At 34.6% G+C, this 18,475-nt stretch overlaps 3 protein-coding genes across 3 annotated transcripts; 2 read left to right on the top strand and 1 right to left on the bottom strand.

Moving 5' to 3' along the window:
* Window positions 1–2,101: 2,101 nt before the first annotated feature.
* Window positions 2,102–6,176, bottom strand: LOC121392743 (protein brother-like). The gene is given in 7 exon segments (XM_041523837.1): window positions 2,102–2,155; window positions 2,729–2,845; window positions 2,914–3,000; window positions 3,002–3,035; window positions 3,170–3,210; window positions 3,212–3,259; window positions 6,096–6,176. Coding segments are annotated over 7 exon segments (459 nt in total). The 5' UTR covers window positions 6,174–6,176.
* LOC121392741 lies at window positions 6,175–9,453 on the top strand. The gene is made up of 5 exons (XM_041523836.1): window positions 6,175–6,207; window positions 6,648–6,755; window positions 7,054–7,354; window positions 7,787–7,944; window positions 9,445–9,453. Exons 1-5 carry the CDS (start codon window positions 6,175–6,177, stop codon window positions 9,451–9,453), a joined length of 609 nt encoding a protein of 202 aa, XP_041379770.1.
* Window positions 9,454–9,663: 210 nt separating this feature from the next.
* Window positions 9,664–15,369, top strand: LOC121392745 (SNF-related serine/threonine-protein kinase-like; the record flags this gene model as incomplete). Its single annotated transcript, XM_041523838.1, has 4 exons — window positions 9,664–9,765; window positions 9,889–10,178; window positions 10,233–10,451; window positions 15,288–15,369. Coding segments are annotated over exons 1-4 (693 nt in total), but the record flags the coding sequence as incomplete, so codon positions are not given.
* Window positions 15,370–18,475: the final 3,106 nt, after the last annotated feature.

The following is an 18,475-nucleotide window of genomic DNA, read 5'->3' as shown; positions in this document are numbered from 1 at the left end:
ATTTGGAAATAATTCTCAATTCATAATTAGTGTAACAGGACTTGTTGTTATGTTTGTGGAGTATCCTCGTAGCGCAAGAAGATCAAGTAAATCATCTGTTGAGAGACCGTAAGTCATTTGATTATAATGAGCTCTGTATTGACTTCAATTCTTGTATAGTGGACAGAAATACTTGACTCCTCTTCTACACAATAAAAGTTTCTTGGTTCAAATTATATAGTGCGATTTTATTTCTATTGTTGTAAGTGACTATAACTATCAGATATTGTATCCTACCTCTTAAATGAGTAAGACCCTTGTTAATTGAACTACAATAATTTGGCCTAGTATTGTATCCTAGTTCTCAAATGAGTAAGACCCTTGTTAATTGAACTACAACAATTTGGCCCAGTATTGTCCTATCCCTAATGAGTAAGACCCTTGTTAATTAAACTATAATGAGATTATTAAACAGATTCAATGTTCGATTGTGTACTACATATGTACAATGTATACTATGACATTCAGAGTTGTTAACATGACATATATCTTCGAAAAATTGAGATGGAAAAAAATTAAACTAGATCTTTAAAATAAAATAATCTATATGTGTTTATACATCTTCTTACATTCAAAATTCTTTAGTCTTGGTGTTCCGTGTTTCTTTGTCCTCCCTACCATATTTGGGGCATTGCTCTATTTTTTGCCTGTATCTGTTATTTCATTGTAAGTAATATTATTTTTGTTAACATTCAATCTTTCTAATAATGAGACAATCATTCATGCTTTTAGGCTGCTTTGAATGGAGAGAACTGGAAAGCACCGACTCTTGCTGGGGACCTGGTAAGACAGTTGTACAAAAGGCCCACGTATAAAAGAGATACCTCAAGCACCTTCAGAACCTCCTCCTCGTCCGCCACCTCAAGCTAGATATGGTTCTAATGGAACCTCCTACCTCACCCCCTCCTCGACCTGATATTCGATAGAACAATGGTCAGTATAGCATCCTAATATTTTTAGCACATAAAAATGATCACTGACAATTTTAATTTAAAATAAAATGTTGTAATTTTTGCCAGTTTTTCCAGTTTAATTTTAGATGGCATTATATAGATTTGTATTCATTATTATATACATGCTCTGTCATATAAGGTCATTTGGGAATATCTGTTAGTCTTTTTTTGTGATAACCAGCTGATTTTAGATTTTAAAGTATAATAAATGAAATAAATTAGGCTAATGGAAGTCATATGAACGTCACATGACAGAGATTGACTGATTAAGAGTTTAAAAACAAAGTTGATGTGAAATAACTTGATTGTTTTGCGATTTTTTTTTTTCCGATGGGTTAAATTTTCGTCTGAGGAAAAGAAGAGTTAGTCAGAACATTTTATAAGTTATTGTGATGTTACAGCCTAGAAAATGAAAATAAACCAGTTATATATACTAGATATATATAGATATATATATATATATATAGTATACTATATAGTATATATATTCTATAGTATAGTCACTATTGTTGTTTATAGTGTTGTTAATTGTGTTAGATAGTAATTAACTTATGAGCAACAAAGTGATTCATAAGTCATAACAACAAACATGTTTGTCTTAATGCAAGCCATTTAACTTAGTGGACAGTGTACAACAATAGGTCAAAATTAATACAATACAAATCATTTTTTTAATAATGCTTTTATAAAAATATGATTTCCTCCCCTCCAACCAAGGTTATGACAATGTTAACATATCAAGACAGAAGGTGTAGTCTCAAAGACTTGGTTTTCCATAAGTTATAAAGATTTATATGATACTACTTAAAGTGGGAGTGTTAGTGAGGGCAGTTGCTAAAACCATATAATGTTACCATTGTCATCACTTGGAAAACTGTTGACATAGACTAATGGAACTTCAAATTGTACATTAGTGGGGGTGGGGTCAGTATGAATTGGAATTAGTGGGGGCGGGTCAGATTAATGAAGTTCAAATTGTACAATTAGTGGGGGTGGGTAAGTATATTATTATTATGGCTACAAAACTTGTTAAAATTAAAGGAGGTACCATTTCTGGAGATTGAGCTTGTTGTTGTTCTTGCCACTTCTTTGGCTCTCTTCAAACATCCTTACTCTATCTTGTGTTTTCTTTTCATCACTTGTCGCATTATCTCGTCCTCTATCTATAAGTAATACATAATAAACAGGTATGCAAAACTGGTTTAACAAGGACAACAAAAACATCATGTACAACTATTTTAAATATTGCTGTCTCAAAGTTGTGAAATACAATGTTCTTGGTAAAGTGTTATAGTTAACTATTTGAATAATTCATTAGCTACTCAGGTTACCCAATAAATACATCAAATATCAAATAACCTTCTGAGAGTTGAACAGAACTGTTAACAAAACAATAAACAAGAAGTAATGGCTACAACACAACTAGAGCAGCTGTGTGACCACACACAGAGAAGCATTAAGTGAAACCACTGTGGTGCTGGCCACTGGGCTGGAACTTACAACCCTCATGAAAAGGGGATGGATAGTCCTGTTTTGTGAAAACGAGTAATGGTTTGCTCAGAAATGAAAGAAGCAGTCTATTTAACAATGTTATATTATAAGATTGAAGACAAGTGAAACTAATAGCTTTGTCACTGTGATACTTAGTAAGATTTAACCCACAGAAGGAAGAAAAAAGGTCTTTTAATGTTAAATTGTAGAACATTTGATCCATAAGAGTTTAATTGTTCACTTACTTTAGCATTGTGGTCGTCAAAGAGAAGCTTGGCTTTACCACTAAGTGTTTCTAAGTCAATCCATCCGATCCACTTAACGCATACACCATTCATAATAAAAGATGAACACAAATGTACCTTAAAGAAAAGATGAGAAAGATATATAAAAAAAACCAAGAAAGACAATAACCATTATAAACACTTACTTTTCCTAGTTCTAGTTCAAAGTCGACGTTTTTCTTTTGTTGGTCTTGTATCATAGGTCTGTCTTCACTAAGAGCATTTCGACAGAAACAGTAGTGTCAAGTTGGTACCAGTTGATACAATGTCTGCAAAAATGGGAAATTATTATAGAAAGTAAAAATTGTAAAGGGAAAATGTCAAGTTTCAATTTCAATTAATGCTAGAGCTCTACAAAGATTGAATGTTTTCATTGCTTGCAAGAATACTAAGTTATTTCTTACTATAATAGAATGGCCTTCTGTGAGATCTTGTACAAAACGTTTGTTTTCTTTCTTCATGTGGTTTGTCTTTAAATCCAGTGTATTTCACCTAAGGTTAAAAAACCCATAATATTACTATATATATATATATATATACTAGTGAAGCATTATATATTAATTTCAGTATTAAAAAGCAAAAATGCTGAAATCTTATTACACGCACATCTGATTCTTGTGAAAGTTTCTTGAAAACCTCGTCTGATTCAAATTTCTTCTGTTGGTCTGGGAAAAACTCGCGGCATTATGAAGATGGACACTTTGTCGCTCTTCCAAAGTGTTCAAATGTGTTCTATTAAATGGGGTGTGTCTTAAGTTCAAATTCTTCAATGCCACATCCCATCTTCCCTATGTTGTTTAAAACTAGAAAAAGAAGATGTCTAGTCATCTTGATAGTAGTTGTCTGCTTTTTTGTTCTCGATTGTATAACGATGTCATTTCAGGATCGTACTTTGATATCACAAGTGCGATGTGACAATGATAATACAAACAATATATTGAAGAAATGGTTTGTGATTTTTTATCTATACGTATATACAATATATATATGTATGTATTAGCCTCGTTCTCAAAGTTGTAATTCTGAGAATGAGTCTTCTCTTTCTCTCACTCACTCACTCACTCACTCACTCACTCATAGTGTCACAATTACTCTAGAGGATTGGTCTCTGGTAGCTTATGTCCCCATTTGTGTACTAGTAAAGATATCAAATATATAGAATGTCTTGGTCACAAGATAATGATTTTGTAATGTTAGCAAAAATGGAAGGAAGAGAAAATCATTTTAAAAGGAGATACCAGATGGAGTCGTACAATTAAACTCCATTTTTGATACAGTGACACCCGATATGTTGTCTAAAGTATATCAAAATACATCACAATTTAAGGAAACCTTTAATGGAATTATACAACTTGTCTTCTCAAATAGCAGACAGGATCATTTCAGAGTGTGATTCAGGTCATGATAATATTTTAACATATAGAGAAGCAATTTACTGTTGGCGTATGATTGATAAAGATGAATTTATGATCTCTTTTCAACTAGAAAATCTCCTTGTTGTTCCACGTCTTTATGGAACATGTGGCACCCTTTTTGGAGTGGAGTTTGTCCCTAGTACTCCATTTAATCTTCCTCTCTTCAAAGACTCTCGTAGTTGGGATTTTCGTGCTAAGTTAGCAATTAGTTTGATTGAGTTAGTTGAAAATTAGAGAAAACAGATTATGGAACTTTGTATCTTTGTGATGTTCAAGAGGGTAACTTTGGAGTTGTTGAAATAGATGGTCAATATGTTGTGAAGAGTATTGATAATGATATATCATTTTATGAGAAGTCTTTGCTAAAAGGTTTCGAGTATGAGAAAAAATAATAATTGTACTACTGATGATGATTGTGGTTTTATTGACTGTGAAGTTAAATGTGATCACAAGAGAGGAAAATGCTCAGGAATTTTGAATCAAATAATTTACAGGTAAGTACATAATGTTATTGTTGTTCTATACCAGGAACAATATAGTAACTAGTAATTCTATTCCACTGGACATCTGTGTATGTAATTTAATAAAGAGCATTGTTAATACTCTTCTCTTAATTCCCATGACTACATTCTCACTGTACAATTATTGTAATTATGATTGAATTACAATTAACAATATTCTGACTATAAAAATATATCATAATCATAACCACTTGTATCTAATACTAAATTTAATAATTGTCTACTTGATAATTCATTTGATAATGACTCCATTATCTTTTTTCTTAGATTTTATGTAAAAATTTTTTTATTCCTCGATATCCTATTATAAAATATCCCTTACTACATCATCCCACCTTCTCAAATACAAAAAGATTTAAAGAGTTTACTCCATCAGTGTACTCACCCTATAAAACCATCAATACATATCTCATGGACTTTAGCTAATAAATTAAAGAGAGTATTAAGAAACATCTTCAAGAGAAGAAAGGAGACCATCATTGATTCCATTACTGTTACAATACTAATAAGTACACAGCTGATCACCTCAGGTCCTAATTATTATTGTAAATTTGACCTCATTACGAGGGTTTTACTCATTAGAATACAACTAGTATCACTGAATCAGTCCTTAACTATAATATATGTCAGACTGTGATTTTTTATATTTTTTTTATAATCAGATAATCAATTATTGTGAGTTTTGATTGAGAGAAAAATGATAATTAAGTCATTTTTAACGATATCGACTGTTTAAAGCCAATCATGTTTCGAATCTATTTATACAAGGAAAAATCTTCACATAAACTCATTCTAACTTACTGTAGTAAATGCAGCAGTCCCAAATTCAAAAGCTCCACCCATTAACCCGTCAAGTTGCTGACGAGCATTAGTAATAGTTTTGGTATCATCAATTCGACGTTGAAGAAAGTTCCAAGTATCTTGAAAATCTACAGATTTATCTTGAACCATATAGACCTCTATGAAAAGAAGTCATCACAAACTACACCACTTTGCCTCTCCTATTTACCTGTAGTACAATATACAGCTGCCATATCCCCCTCTTGGTATACCAGTTAAAATCTGTTGATCTATCACTAACATAATACCATATATCATCGACCATTGTAGCAAATCTTTCTAATGATGACGATAAATTGTTAGGGTATGCTTTAATGGCCATGGCCTAAAAGAAATAAATAATGCATATGTTGACTTAGGATAAATTGAATATTACAGTCCATTTTAAAGTACTCAATTAAATACGTGGTTTGTCTTTAAATCCAGTGTATTTCACCTAAGGTTAAAAACACATAATATTACTATATATATATATATATATATATTATATCAGTGAAGTATTATAATTTCAGTATTAAAAAAGTAAAAATGCTGAAATCTTATTACACGCACGTCTGATTCTTGTGAAAGTTTCTTGAAAACCTCGTCTAATTCAAATTTCTTCTGTTGGTCTGGGAAAACTCGCGGCATTATGAAGATGGACACTATATCGCTCTTCCAAAGTGTTCGCTTTTAAATAGGGTGTGTCTTAAGTTCAAATTCTTCAATGCCACATCCCATCTTACCTATGTTGTTTAAAACTAGGAAAAGAAGATGTCTAGTCATCTTGATAGCAGTTGTCTGTTTTTTGTTCTCGATTGTATAAAGATTCATTTCAGAATCGTACTTTGACATCACCAGTGCAATGTATCAATGATGATAACAAACAATATATTGAAGAAATGGTTTGTGATTTATTAAGTGCAAATTTATATGTAGTATATACAATATGTATAATATATGTATGTATTAACCTCGTTCTCAAGTTGTAATTCTGAGAATGGGTCTCTCTTCTCTCTCTCGCTTTTCCTCCCTCCCTCCTCCCCCCCCCCCTCTCTCTCTCTCTCTCTCTCTCTCTCTCTCTCTCTCTCTCTCTCTCTCTATTTCTCACTCACTCACTCATAGTGTCACAATTACTCTAGAGGATTGGTCTCTGGTAGCTTATGTCCCCATTTGTGTACTAGTAAAGATATCAAATATATAGAATGTCTTGGTCACAAAGATGATGATTTTGTAATGTTAGCAAAATGGAAGGAAGAGAAAATCATTTTTAAAAGCAGATACCAGATGGAGTCATTCAGTTAAACTCCATTTTAATACACTGACACCCGATATGTTGTCTAAAGTATATCAAAATACATCACAATTTAAGAAACCTTTAATGGAATTATATACAACTTGTCCTCTCAAATAGCAGACAGGATCATTTCAGAGTGTGATTCAGGTCATGATAATATTCTAACATACAGAGAAGCAAGTTACTGTTGGCATATCATAGATAAAGATGAATTTATGATCTCTTTCCAACTAGAAAATCTCCTTGTTGTTCCACACCTGTATGGAAACATGTGGCACCCTTTTTGGAGTGGAGTTTGTCCCTAGTACTCCATTTAATCTTCCTATCTTTAAAGACTCTCGTAGTTGGGATTTTCGTGCTAAGTTAGCAATTAGTTTGATTGAGTTAGTTGAAAAATTAGAGAAAACAGATTATGGAACTTTGTATCTTTGTGATGTTCAAGAGGGTAACTTTGGAGTTGTTGAAATAGATGGTCAATATGTTGTGAAGAGTATTGATAATGATATATCACTATATGAGAAGTCTTTGCTAAAAGGTTTGGAATATGAAGAGATAATAATTGTACTACTGATGATGATTGTGGTTTTATTGACTGTGAAGTTAAATGTGATCACAAGAGAGGAAAATGCTCAGGGATTTTAGAATCAAATAATTTAAAAGTAAGTACATAATGTTATTGTTGTTCTATACCAGGAACAATATAGTAACTAGTAATTCTATTCCACTGGACATCTGTGTATGTAATTTAATAAAGATCATTGTTAATACTCTTCTCTTAATTCCCATGACTGCATTCTCACTGTACAATTATTGTAATTATGATTGTATTACAATTAACAATATTCTGACTATAAACAATATATCATAATCATAACCACTTGTATCTAATACTAAATTTAATAATTGTCTACTTGATAATTCATTTGATAATGACTCCATTATCTTGTCTCTTAGATTTTATGTAAAGATTTATTTATTTCTCGACATCCTATTATAAAATATCCCTTACTACATGATCCACCTTCTCAAATACAAAAAGATTTAAAGAGTTTACTCCATCAGTGTGCTCACCCTCTAAAACCATCAATACATATCTCATGGACTTTAGCTAATAAATTAAAGAGAGTATTAAGAAAAACAGTCTTCAAGAGAAAGGAGACCATCATTGATTCCATTACTGTTACAATACTAATAAGTACACAGCTGATCACCTCAGGTCCTAATTATTATTGTAAATTTGACCTCATTACAAGGGTTTTACTCATTAGATTACAACTAGTATCACTGAATCAGTCCTTAACTATAATATATGTTAGACTGTGATTTTTCATATTTTTTTTATAATCAGATAATCAATTATTGTGAGTTTTGATTGAGAGAAAAAATGATTATAATTCATTTTTAACGATATCGACTGTTTAAGCCAATCATGTTTCGAATCTATTTATAAAAGAAAAGATCTTCACATAAACCACACCCACTCTAACTTACTGTAGTAAATGCAGCAGTCCCAAATTCAAAAAGCTCCACCCACTAACCCATCAAGTTGCTGACGAGCATTAGTAATAGTTTTGGTATCATCAATTCGACGTTGAAGAAAGTTCCAAGTATCTTGAAAATCTACAGATTTATCTTGAACCATATAGACCTCTATGAAAAGAAGTCATCACAAACTACACTACTTTGCCTCTCCTATTTACCTGTAGTACAATATACAGCTGCCAATATCCCCCTCTGGTATACCAGTTAAAAATCTGTTGATCTATCACCAGCATAATACCATATATCATCGACCATTGTAGCAAATCTTTCTAATGATGACGATAAATTGTTAGGATATGCTTTAATGGCCATGGCCTAAAAGAAATAAATAATGCATAGCTACCATTAGAAAACTCTAAACTAGTAAACATCAGTACTTACCTCAGACCAAGTGTCAATGTATGGACTTAGCATACGAAGTCTTGTTTCAACAGCTTGGTGTACTAAACGCCCACCTTTAATCCTAACTCATAGTAGAACAAGGAAATATGACAATATATTACAACTTACAGCTGTTCTCCAGTAGTAGCTTCTTTTAAGTACTCAATCAATCGATTATTACAGTCCATTTCAAAGTACTCAATTAAATCACCACCACCTCGAGGGAACAACCCATGAGTTACCCCAGGTATCCCAGCTAATGTGGCACCATATTGCAGTGCTTTGATGCTCCACCCCATATTCTGGTACATATTGTAATGCTGAGATAAGATCGTATCACGGTCAATGCCATTGTCATCATCTTCTGCATATTGTGTATTGCCCCCCCCCCCCCCCCCCCCCCCCCCCCCCCCCCCCCCCCCCCCCCCCCATTACCCCCCCCCCCCCCCCCCCCCCCCCCCCCCCCCCCCCCCCCCCCCCCCCCCCCCCCCCCCCCCCCCCCCCCCCCCCCCCCCCCCCCCCCCCCCCCCCCCCCCCCCCCCCCCCCCCCCCCCCCCCCCCCCCCCCCCCCCCCCCCCCCCCCCCCCCCCCCCCCCCCCCCCCCCCCCCCCCCCCCCCCCCCCCCCCCCCCCCCAAGCATCTCTGAGCTGCATAGAAATATTAAAAGCAAATAAAATATAATTACATTTATTCCACCTGCAGGCCTTTTGAAACTGAGACAATTGTCCTGTGAATTAAAAATTTGTGCACTATAGCTCTGCTCAACATTTTCTCTAATTAAGCATTAAATGAAAACATTATTTTAAATGTAAATCCTTAATTAGGTTAAGATCCTAATAGTTACGGTGTTTACCTGGAAAGGAGTAAGAGAAGGGAGACCTGTTTGCAGTTGTTGCGTCTAGAAGGGCTACGAAAACAGCTATGGCGTCCAAGATTGCAGGTCTATATGATATGGAAGACACGTTAGGATCAGGCCATTTTGCTGTCGTGAAAAGTGCTCGCCATGTTTTTACAGGTAAGTTAGTGCTGAGAAGATCTAGAAAAGTTATTAGTCGAAAATAAGTTCATATTTTCATTGTAGTCTGTATAGACTACATTGTTGTTTTGATTTTATTCGTTGATTTTTGCTGGTTTGTAGTCTAAGAGTGGCTATTAAAGTCATTGATAAAACAAAAACTTGATGAAGTGTCTAAAGCTCACCTTTATCAAGAAGTTCGGTGTATGAAGTTGGTGACTCATCCATCTATTATACGTCTTTATGAGGTGATAGATACCCAGACAAAGTTATATCTTATTGAAGAGCTCGGTGAAGGAGGGGACTTGTATGATTTTATCATGAAACATCCAACTGGAGTTGCTGAAGATTTAGGCAGAAAAATATTTCGTCAGGCCGTGTCAGCAATACAGTTTTGTCATCAGCTTCACGTTGTACACAGGTACAATGAAATAACATGTTTGTGTTATTAAATGATTTCATAATCTCTCTTTAGGGATCTCAAACCAGAAAATCTTGTATTTTGTAAGACTGCTGATGATAATTTACATATAAAACTTACAGACTTTGGTCTCTCTCGGACCTTCATGCCCGGTGAAATGATCGAATCATCATGTGGTTCTTTAGAATACTCTGCTCCAGAAATACTTCTTGAGACTCCTATGATCCTCCAAAAAGTTGGTAAGTCCTTCCAAATTCCAATTAGATACAATTAGTTGTAATTTCCTATTGTAATGTACATGTATTATACATGAAAACATGTTAATTATGGGATATTCTTACATGATTGTCATACATGACTGAGTAAGTTATTTGTGAAGTAGAAATTAATAATATAATAAACTTTATTGATTTTGCAAGTTTCATTATGAATTTTAAATCTCTATTGGTATTTAAGATATGTATACGTATTGTCTCAAATGGCAGACCTGACTTCTTTGTGATTTTATTACAAATATTGTAATATTGTTTTCAGATGTTTGGAGTCTTGGTGTTATATTATATATGTTGATATGTGGTCGATCTCCCTTTGCTTCTGGTGGTGCTAATGAAACTTTAACACACATTATGGATGGTCGATATGATGTACCATCTCATGTATCAGAGTCATGTAAAAGGTAAGTTTAGTTGAGGGTATTGCTCTCTCCTCCATATTCCAGTGTGTTATGTGGTTGAAATGTGATTCTCTCTCTCTCTCTCTCTCTCACACACACACACACACACACACACACACACACACACACACACAGCTTAATATCTAAAATGTTAACAGTTGATCCAGTAAAGCGTTCAAGTCTAGATGAAGTTGTGACACATCCTTGGTTAACAGAAGTAAGCTTTTTTGTGCATATCACTACATCTTAATATCACACTTAATTGCATCCTCTTTGCTCCTCAGGGTGTAAAGGAAGAGGATCATCATCCCTTGACTATCCTCAGTATCTCCGACATACCTAATGAAGAAGTCTATTATATTATCGAGAGAATGCAAATAGGAGGCTATGGTAATCCAGATGCTATTCTCAAGTAAGGAAACGCATACTTACTGAAATAGTTACCATCTCCTTGGAGACCCAGAAAAAGCAATATCAGTATCTTTGTACTTGGACTTATCTCATTTGTTAGTTTACAGAGGTGTGATAAGTACTTCCTTTTTAAATATCTATATTTCTACTGATATGACAGTTGCTCTGGTGTTTGGTTTTGTGAGTGTGTTATGAATGGAAGCTCTAGTTGGTACCTTTGTAGTAACAAGCTAAGCTTTGTTGACTACTTTTAGCAGCTGTATTTGTACCACAGGTTGTGTGGTACCCTTTAATGTTGACACATCAACTGTGTATGATATCAACTAGCTAGATTAAAATAACAATGATATTAATTGGTAACATTAATGCTCCCTTTTTTTGGTCAATTTGTAACTTGCCTATTATATCTTGTGATTTATTGTATTCAGACATTACCTTAACAATTGTGGTCAGTAAATGAAATCATTCCTTTTTAGTTGATGACCACGCCTAAATAATGACTGTTATGTTAAGTAATATTACTTCAGAAGAAACATAGTGAAAGATTTTTGTTAAGGAGTAAATAGTGTTTTTGTACAATCCAATGTGTATGTGTGTGTGTGTGTGTATGTATGTGTGTGTGTGTGTTACTACAGTTTGTTTTTACATGTCTATTTTCTATTTGATGCTAGTTAAATTTAGTCAACAGCTTCATTCAAAGTGATCATCAAAGTACTTATAATGGTACCTTAGTAATTCAAAGTGCCATTGATACTTTAGTGACAACATAGTACTGTGATCTCATGGTACAAGTATATAGTGTAATTGTATAGTCAATTAATACTACTAATATATAGTATTGTAACAATCATTGTACTTATGAACCTTGTCAAAGGGTTTATGATGTTTGTGGCTACTGTATCTTCAACTAGCCAATGTTAGTTGAGCAGTATTTAATGCTATTTATACTGATATTTTTATACAACTCGTAAGTATGTTACTGTTTGGTTTCTGCAATTGGCTAGTTGCTATTATGGGTTCTGTTTATTGTAGGAGCATTAAAGAGAAACCTTATGGGAGTGTGGCTGCCACTTTTTACTTGTTAGCTGAGGCAGAAAGACAACGCAAGCAACAACTATATATACCATTTATGCTGAATAATTATAGTGGACTTGGAGGCATGCCCAATAGGAAGATATCAATGCCAGCTCAACATGTTAATCCATTGTGAGTAATGAATGAATGGATAAATAGAGAGAGACAGGTGGAAGTATGGATGAATAAAAGAGTGGTCAGTGGGCAAAAATGGATGGTTGGACTAATGGGTAGGACAATAAATGGATGGATGTTATTGCTATTGTTTATTTGTAATTTTAATATGGATGGCGGTAGCCTGACAAATTTTTAACACAATTAACATGTTAAATGTATGTATTAGACTACAAAGTCCATTACGTTCCCACGGACATGCTGAAACTGGTGTCCTCCTTCCTCGACGACGACAACCTCAACAACAAGCTGAAGCAGAAGTATTTAGAAGATCAAGCGACGAAACTCAGACTCCATTTTCTTCTCCAACTTCTGATTTTAAATCAGAGTCCATATCAAAACCCTCTCTACATCAGTCCGAGGTATATTTTATCTACTCATCTAGTTGTTCATTTATTGATCAATACATCAATGGAATCATTGCTATATCTAATATATCAATAGAATCATTGCTATATCTAATATATCAATGGAATCATTGCTATATCTAATATATCAATGGAATCATTGCTATATCTAATATATCAATGGAATCATTGCTATATCTATATATCAATAGAATCATTGCTATATCTAATATATCAATGGAATCATTGCTATATCTAATATATCAATAGAATCATTGCTATATCTAATATATCAATGGAATCATTGCTATATCTAATATATCATAGAATCTTTGCTATATTTAATATATCAATAGAATCTTTGCTATATCTAATATATCAATAGAATCTTTGCTATATCTAATATATCAATGGAATCTTTGCTTACTCAATATATCTAACCTTCCTTAACGGATAATGTAGAAGAATATCATATGTCACAGTTTGTTATCCAATATTAATTGCGCTTTTCCTCTTTGTTGTGTGGGAGATACAAGACAATTAATACCTATTGTTATCCTAATATGTTCACTATAATATTGACATATTTGTTACAACTTCATATAATTAACTGTTGTGTAATTTTTTATTGTGTTGTTGTTATGTTGACAACATAAGTTTGTAAACAGTAGTCTTTGGAAATCTGGTCTTTTGACCGTCATCCTATTTATCTATCATACATTATTAGTCATCCATCTAGTCATGATGTAGTGTTTGTTATTGGATATCTCATTCTGTAATACATAATCTCATTCTCATGTGAATATCAATCTGTTTCTCTCCCTCTTTTTTCCCAACAACAGGCTGGGAGTTGGTGGAGAACAAATATCAACAACAAATGTAAGAAAAGCCTTCCTTTCCTATACAAAGTGTAGCCCAGGACTCAACAGGACTATCAGAAACAAAACAATCTACAGCCCTTAGATCCCTTGACTACACATGAGAGATAGAAAGTTATCAGCTTGTGAAGAAGAAAGTGAAGTGGATGAGGACTGATGCTTCAATTATTCGTTCTCAGACCCTCATACAGTCCACACGATCTCGTAGGCTACTCTCAGCTCGTAGTTCACCAAATTAGCCAAAAGTGTCAGTAGAAGTGATATAAGTGAAGATGACGAAGATGACGATGACATTATGGAATTATCTTATCATCCACGACAAGTAACAACTCGACAATCTCCTTTAGCCTCGCCCACCTATCCAGCCGACTGTCTCCTGTTCAAACTCTGGGATATAGCTCTGATGAAGAGTGTCCAACCACTATACACGATGTACGACGGAAACGTTCCAGTAAAAGACTACGCTATCAAAAGACGCTTCATCCACTTGTGAGAGTTGATAGTGCTAGTAGTGATGACGGCTTCATTATCGATAGACCATTAAGACACAGCTTGCCTAAATTTGGCAAAGAAAAACTGCGTAAATAATTCCATATCACAGTGTACCATCAACTCCAGCTGAGGCAAGTGGTTCAGAGAGTTTTGTAGATTTGTTGGCTGTTCGTAGACCGAGATCAAACTCAGCTCGAACTGATAGCAGCTCTTAGTGACACAGCTGAATTATCTGTTCAAATGAGTGGTCGATTTGAACTGTCCAGATGGCGAGGAGTTAGAAGAGAGTTGTGACAGAATTATGGAGGGTGTTCAGGAAGAAGGCATGGTCCATCACACATACCAGAAGAAACAGTAGTTTGAGTGACCCATTGACACGATCAGCTGTAGTTTGTCTATTATAATATAGATCTCATCTCTCCCTCTCTCTCTCTCTCTCTCTCTGTTGACTTTCACTAAATTATTGATGTAATATTTTCTGTCATTCAGAACTTTCCATCATAATTATTATATTGCTTAGAAAAACTCATAGAAAGTATCCAGTATATACATGACATTATTAGTACCAATATATTATGTGTATCTTGTATGTGTTATTTTCTGTCACATGGAACGTTCTAAACTTCCTTATTGGGTAAACGGCTTTAATTGCTGGCATTTAAAAACATGTGAAAATAATTGTAAAGTCAAAATAATAAAACAAGTACATCTATTAAAAAACATGAAAAATAAAGATATGGTATTTAGCATGTTGGTATGTGGTGGTATAAAAATGTACAGAGCAACTATTTGATACAAAAGGACAGCCAAGGAAGTAAACTCATGAGTTTGTTTATTTTATGTCGCAAAGTAATGCTGTACCCCTCAATACCCAGTGATCAGGATTTTGGTTTGTTTTGAGGTATAATGCAGTGATGTAGGTCAGATCAGTACGACATGGTTTCTTATAAACTGGACACTCGTATAGTTTAGGATCTTTTGTATATTCTCTTGTGTTAATAGCATAGACATGTACCACTGGCATTGTCACATAGAGTACTTTAGGAGTTGGTTCAACTAGTTTGGTATTTCGAAAAAAAAAAAAAAAAAAAAAAAAAAAAAAAAAAAAAAAAAAAAAAAAAAAAAAAAAAAAAAAAAAAAAAAAAAAAAAAAAAAAAAAAAAAAAACGATCCCAACCTGCTCCATCAAGAAACAGACCTTGTATATAGACTCCCTCAGGTGGAGGAGCAGTGACATCTCTTTATTCATACGAGTGACATCATTGTGAACTACCACACTATCTAAGGCCCAACCTTTTGTGAGCACGTGCAACCTAAATGAAAAAAAAAGTTTTTAAAAGTCATTTTCACCTGAAGCTGGACACTAACCTCTTGTCTCATGGCTGTTAGAAATCCTTGAGGATTAAAGAATCCTGTCATCCAGAATATGTTGGGACGTCCTTCAAATACCCATGATCTAAATTGAGCATCTCTCTCAAGAAGTTCTGTAAACCAGAACACAATGGTAGTTGACTCCCAGGATACCTAGAGAACATAATCAGTTGATTGTGGAGACTCCAAGATTGTAGTAAATATTATTTAAATGGATGGACTAAATTTCGTATGATTGTAGAAATGATGTTACCTTTTTCCAAGCTGTAGGTACACGAGCATCATACATGTTATCGAGAGTGTTTCTCAATGTCTAAACAAGACAACCAGTAAATTGGAACCTTTAGGAATGTCCATTCTTACCTCACTCATCACTATAGTACCATCAATGGCTAACTGAAGATCTTGTAAAGTATTACGAACAACACTCAGCACCCTCTGCATACGATCAATTTCTTGTCTTAAAAATATGTTCATTGGAGCTATAGCACCCATTTTTTGTAGTCTAGCACGGTACCTAAAGTAAACATTATATATTTGATATAAGTAGCATCTTAAGTACCTCGTGTGGTATATAATCAATCTGGTAGTTTCTCTAACATCTCTCCAGCTTGTCTACGTACAATAGACTCTCTAGTTTCTCCACCCCACTGCTACTGTCCTTGGGTTGGATCTCTAAAATAGTATCAAGACAGGACTTGGCTGTGTTACTCTGATAACTGTAATGGATACAATAATATAGGAGTACCATACTGTGGAAACTTACGTTATATCAGCATTAGGATGGCATTCCAAATACTTCCGGAGATATCGCTAGTGGAAGAGAGTCGATGTAGTCTGATATTCTCGGAGCTGTTTTGTATACAACTATCGGAAAACCTTTGTAGAAACGAAAGTTCTGCTGGAACATATGCTCACCAAACCACAGCTTTGAGACAAAAATCTTTTTATAAAAAAAGTGCAGAATAATTATCTACTTTAGCATAAGTATTCAACAGTCGTTTGTCATAATCATCATAACTCGACCACCATATTGGATTTCACCCAGCATATAGCGGACAGCACCCCAAGATATTCCCTATAGAGATGTATTACATCATAGTAGGTCAAATTATGACTCACTAACCTTTTTAAGATCCATGTCATCAAGTAAATTCTGGACATATTGAGTACTGGCATTGAAATCACCCTGGTTTAAATTCATATGGAATATTCCAGCCCAAAGGACCAAACTTTCTTCTCTCTTGCACAGTGGTATGAAGAAAAGCTACTGTATATAACGTAACAGAGGCTCCCCACTGAGGTAAATTGCTAATATCCAGTTGCTCCTGCATAAGTAAGACTGTCACCATGGCAACAACAATTGACTTGATTTGTACCTGTGTGAGGTTTGTGTACGTTCTCATCAGACCAGCTTTAACCCCTTGTGGTGGCTCAAATGTAATTTTGATGGATGACTGCAAGAAATTGATGGGAAACTTGTTTATGGACTCTGTTGTCATCCAAAGACGAAAGGACTCATGGACTGTCTCAGTCTCTAATATGGAAGCTAATAGCTCCTCCAAAAAATCAAGAGCCAACGTGGCCATTTTGTACTAGCAACCATCCACCCTCAGAATAGCAGGAATTATGATATAGCTGAACTGATTTGATGTACCTGTGTTTGACATTGTTTGCAAGAGTCGTCTTGCATGAACCTCTTGTCCTTGCCCCATGGAGATAGCATGACAACCTAAGTAGAGTATGAACACAGTCATATTTAAGGCTAAACTTGATGGATTTTATATAATATATATTATATATTGTGTAAAATCTATCAATGAGTGATGTATTAAGGAAGATGTGTACAACACTGACGAACACAGATATTGGTCTCTTTGTCCATCCATTCATTCATTCATCTATTTTCAATCCATCCATCTATCTGTCTATTTTTCTTCTATTCTTCATCCATCCATTGTCCACCTAACCATCTATCCATTCATCCATCCATCCATTCATGTATCAAGTCATATTACTAAATTATTTATTTCTTACTCCAGTTTTATGTTTTCTTTGCCAAAGCATCTATGTTATTGCTGGGATCAGAACCCATGATAGAAACAGATCAGGGGACAACGTACTGTTGACTCTTCCCATCATTTTTTCCATATCCAAATGAACACCCTCAGCATATTTGAACGCCCATTCGATTCTGAGATGTACTTGCGAGCTTGAGGCAATACTCTGTCTCGGACACCATGCTCGGATTAAGAGAGTTTCCGGATGTGTCCAAAGAGTTCATATAACCATCAGGAATCACAGCCTCTTCTGGACATCGGCATCAAACCAACTTTCCAACCTCTATTAGTTCTCCAATCTATTTAACAAAAAGTAAGACCATTGGTAATGTACTATATAACATGTACATATAAGTCTAGAATTTTGGAGTAATGAGCTACTGTAGGGAACTTGTCATATATATGTGCCTGTATTTTTATTAATATGTAGCAAAGAGAAATGTTAGATCTGGGACAATTACCTGATTAAGGATTCAGAGAACTGAGGTATTTTAGATAGTTTTCAACCAGGTTAAGCCATTGTCATATCTGTAATCCATTTTGATGTCCTTTGTGGACAAGTTTTAAGATCAAGTGCAGCACCACCTTTGATAAGAGTCTGGAATTCAAGATGTTTTTAACATGACCTTTTGCATATCTATCTTCAATGCTAGTAGTAAAGGAATAGGAACGTATGGCCTCATACAGTCCCCCGTGTTTGAGTAGCGGAATGCTTTCAAAGGTCAGAGATTTACGAGTGGTTGTTGATGCGTTTAGTAGTGCAGGTGTATTTTAGCGAACCCATTGAAAGTCAAAGATCCCCCTAAAAATTGGACGAG

Source organism: Gigantopelta aegis, unplaced genomic scaffold (genome assembly GCF_016097555.1).
Source record: "Gigantopelta aegis isolate Gae_Host unplaced genomic scaffold, Gae_host_genome ctg4404_pilon_pilon:::debris, whole genome shotgun sequence".
NCBI lineage: Eukaryota > Metazoa > Mollusca > Gastropoda > Neomphalida > Peltospiridae > Gigantopelta > Gigantopelta aegis.
The sequence above is the reverse complement of the archived record's forward strand: the minus strand, read 5'-3'. Positions and strand labels throughout refer to the sequence as shown.

Coding starts and splice junctions, on each gene's coding strand:
- LOC121392741 (XM_041523836.1), top strand. CDS start 6,175: ATGAAGATGGACACTATATCGCTCTTCCAAAGT. Junction 6,208..6,647: donor CTATATCGCTCTTCCAAAGT/GTTCGCTTTTAA, acceptor ACTCACTCATAG/TGTCACAATTACTCTAGAGG. Junction 7,355..7,786: donor TGAGAAGTCTTTGCTAAAAG/GTTTGGAATATG, acceptor TTTTATGTAAAG/ATTTATTTATTTCTCGACAT.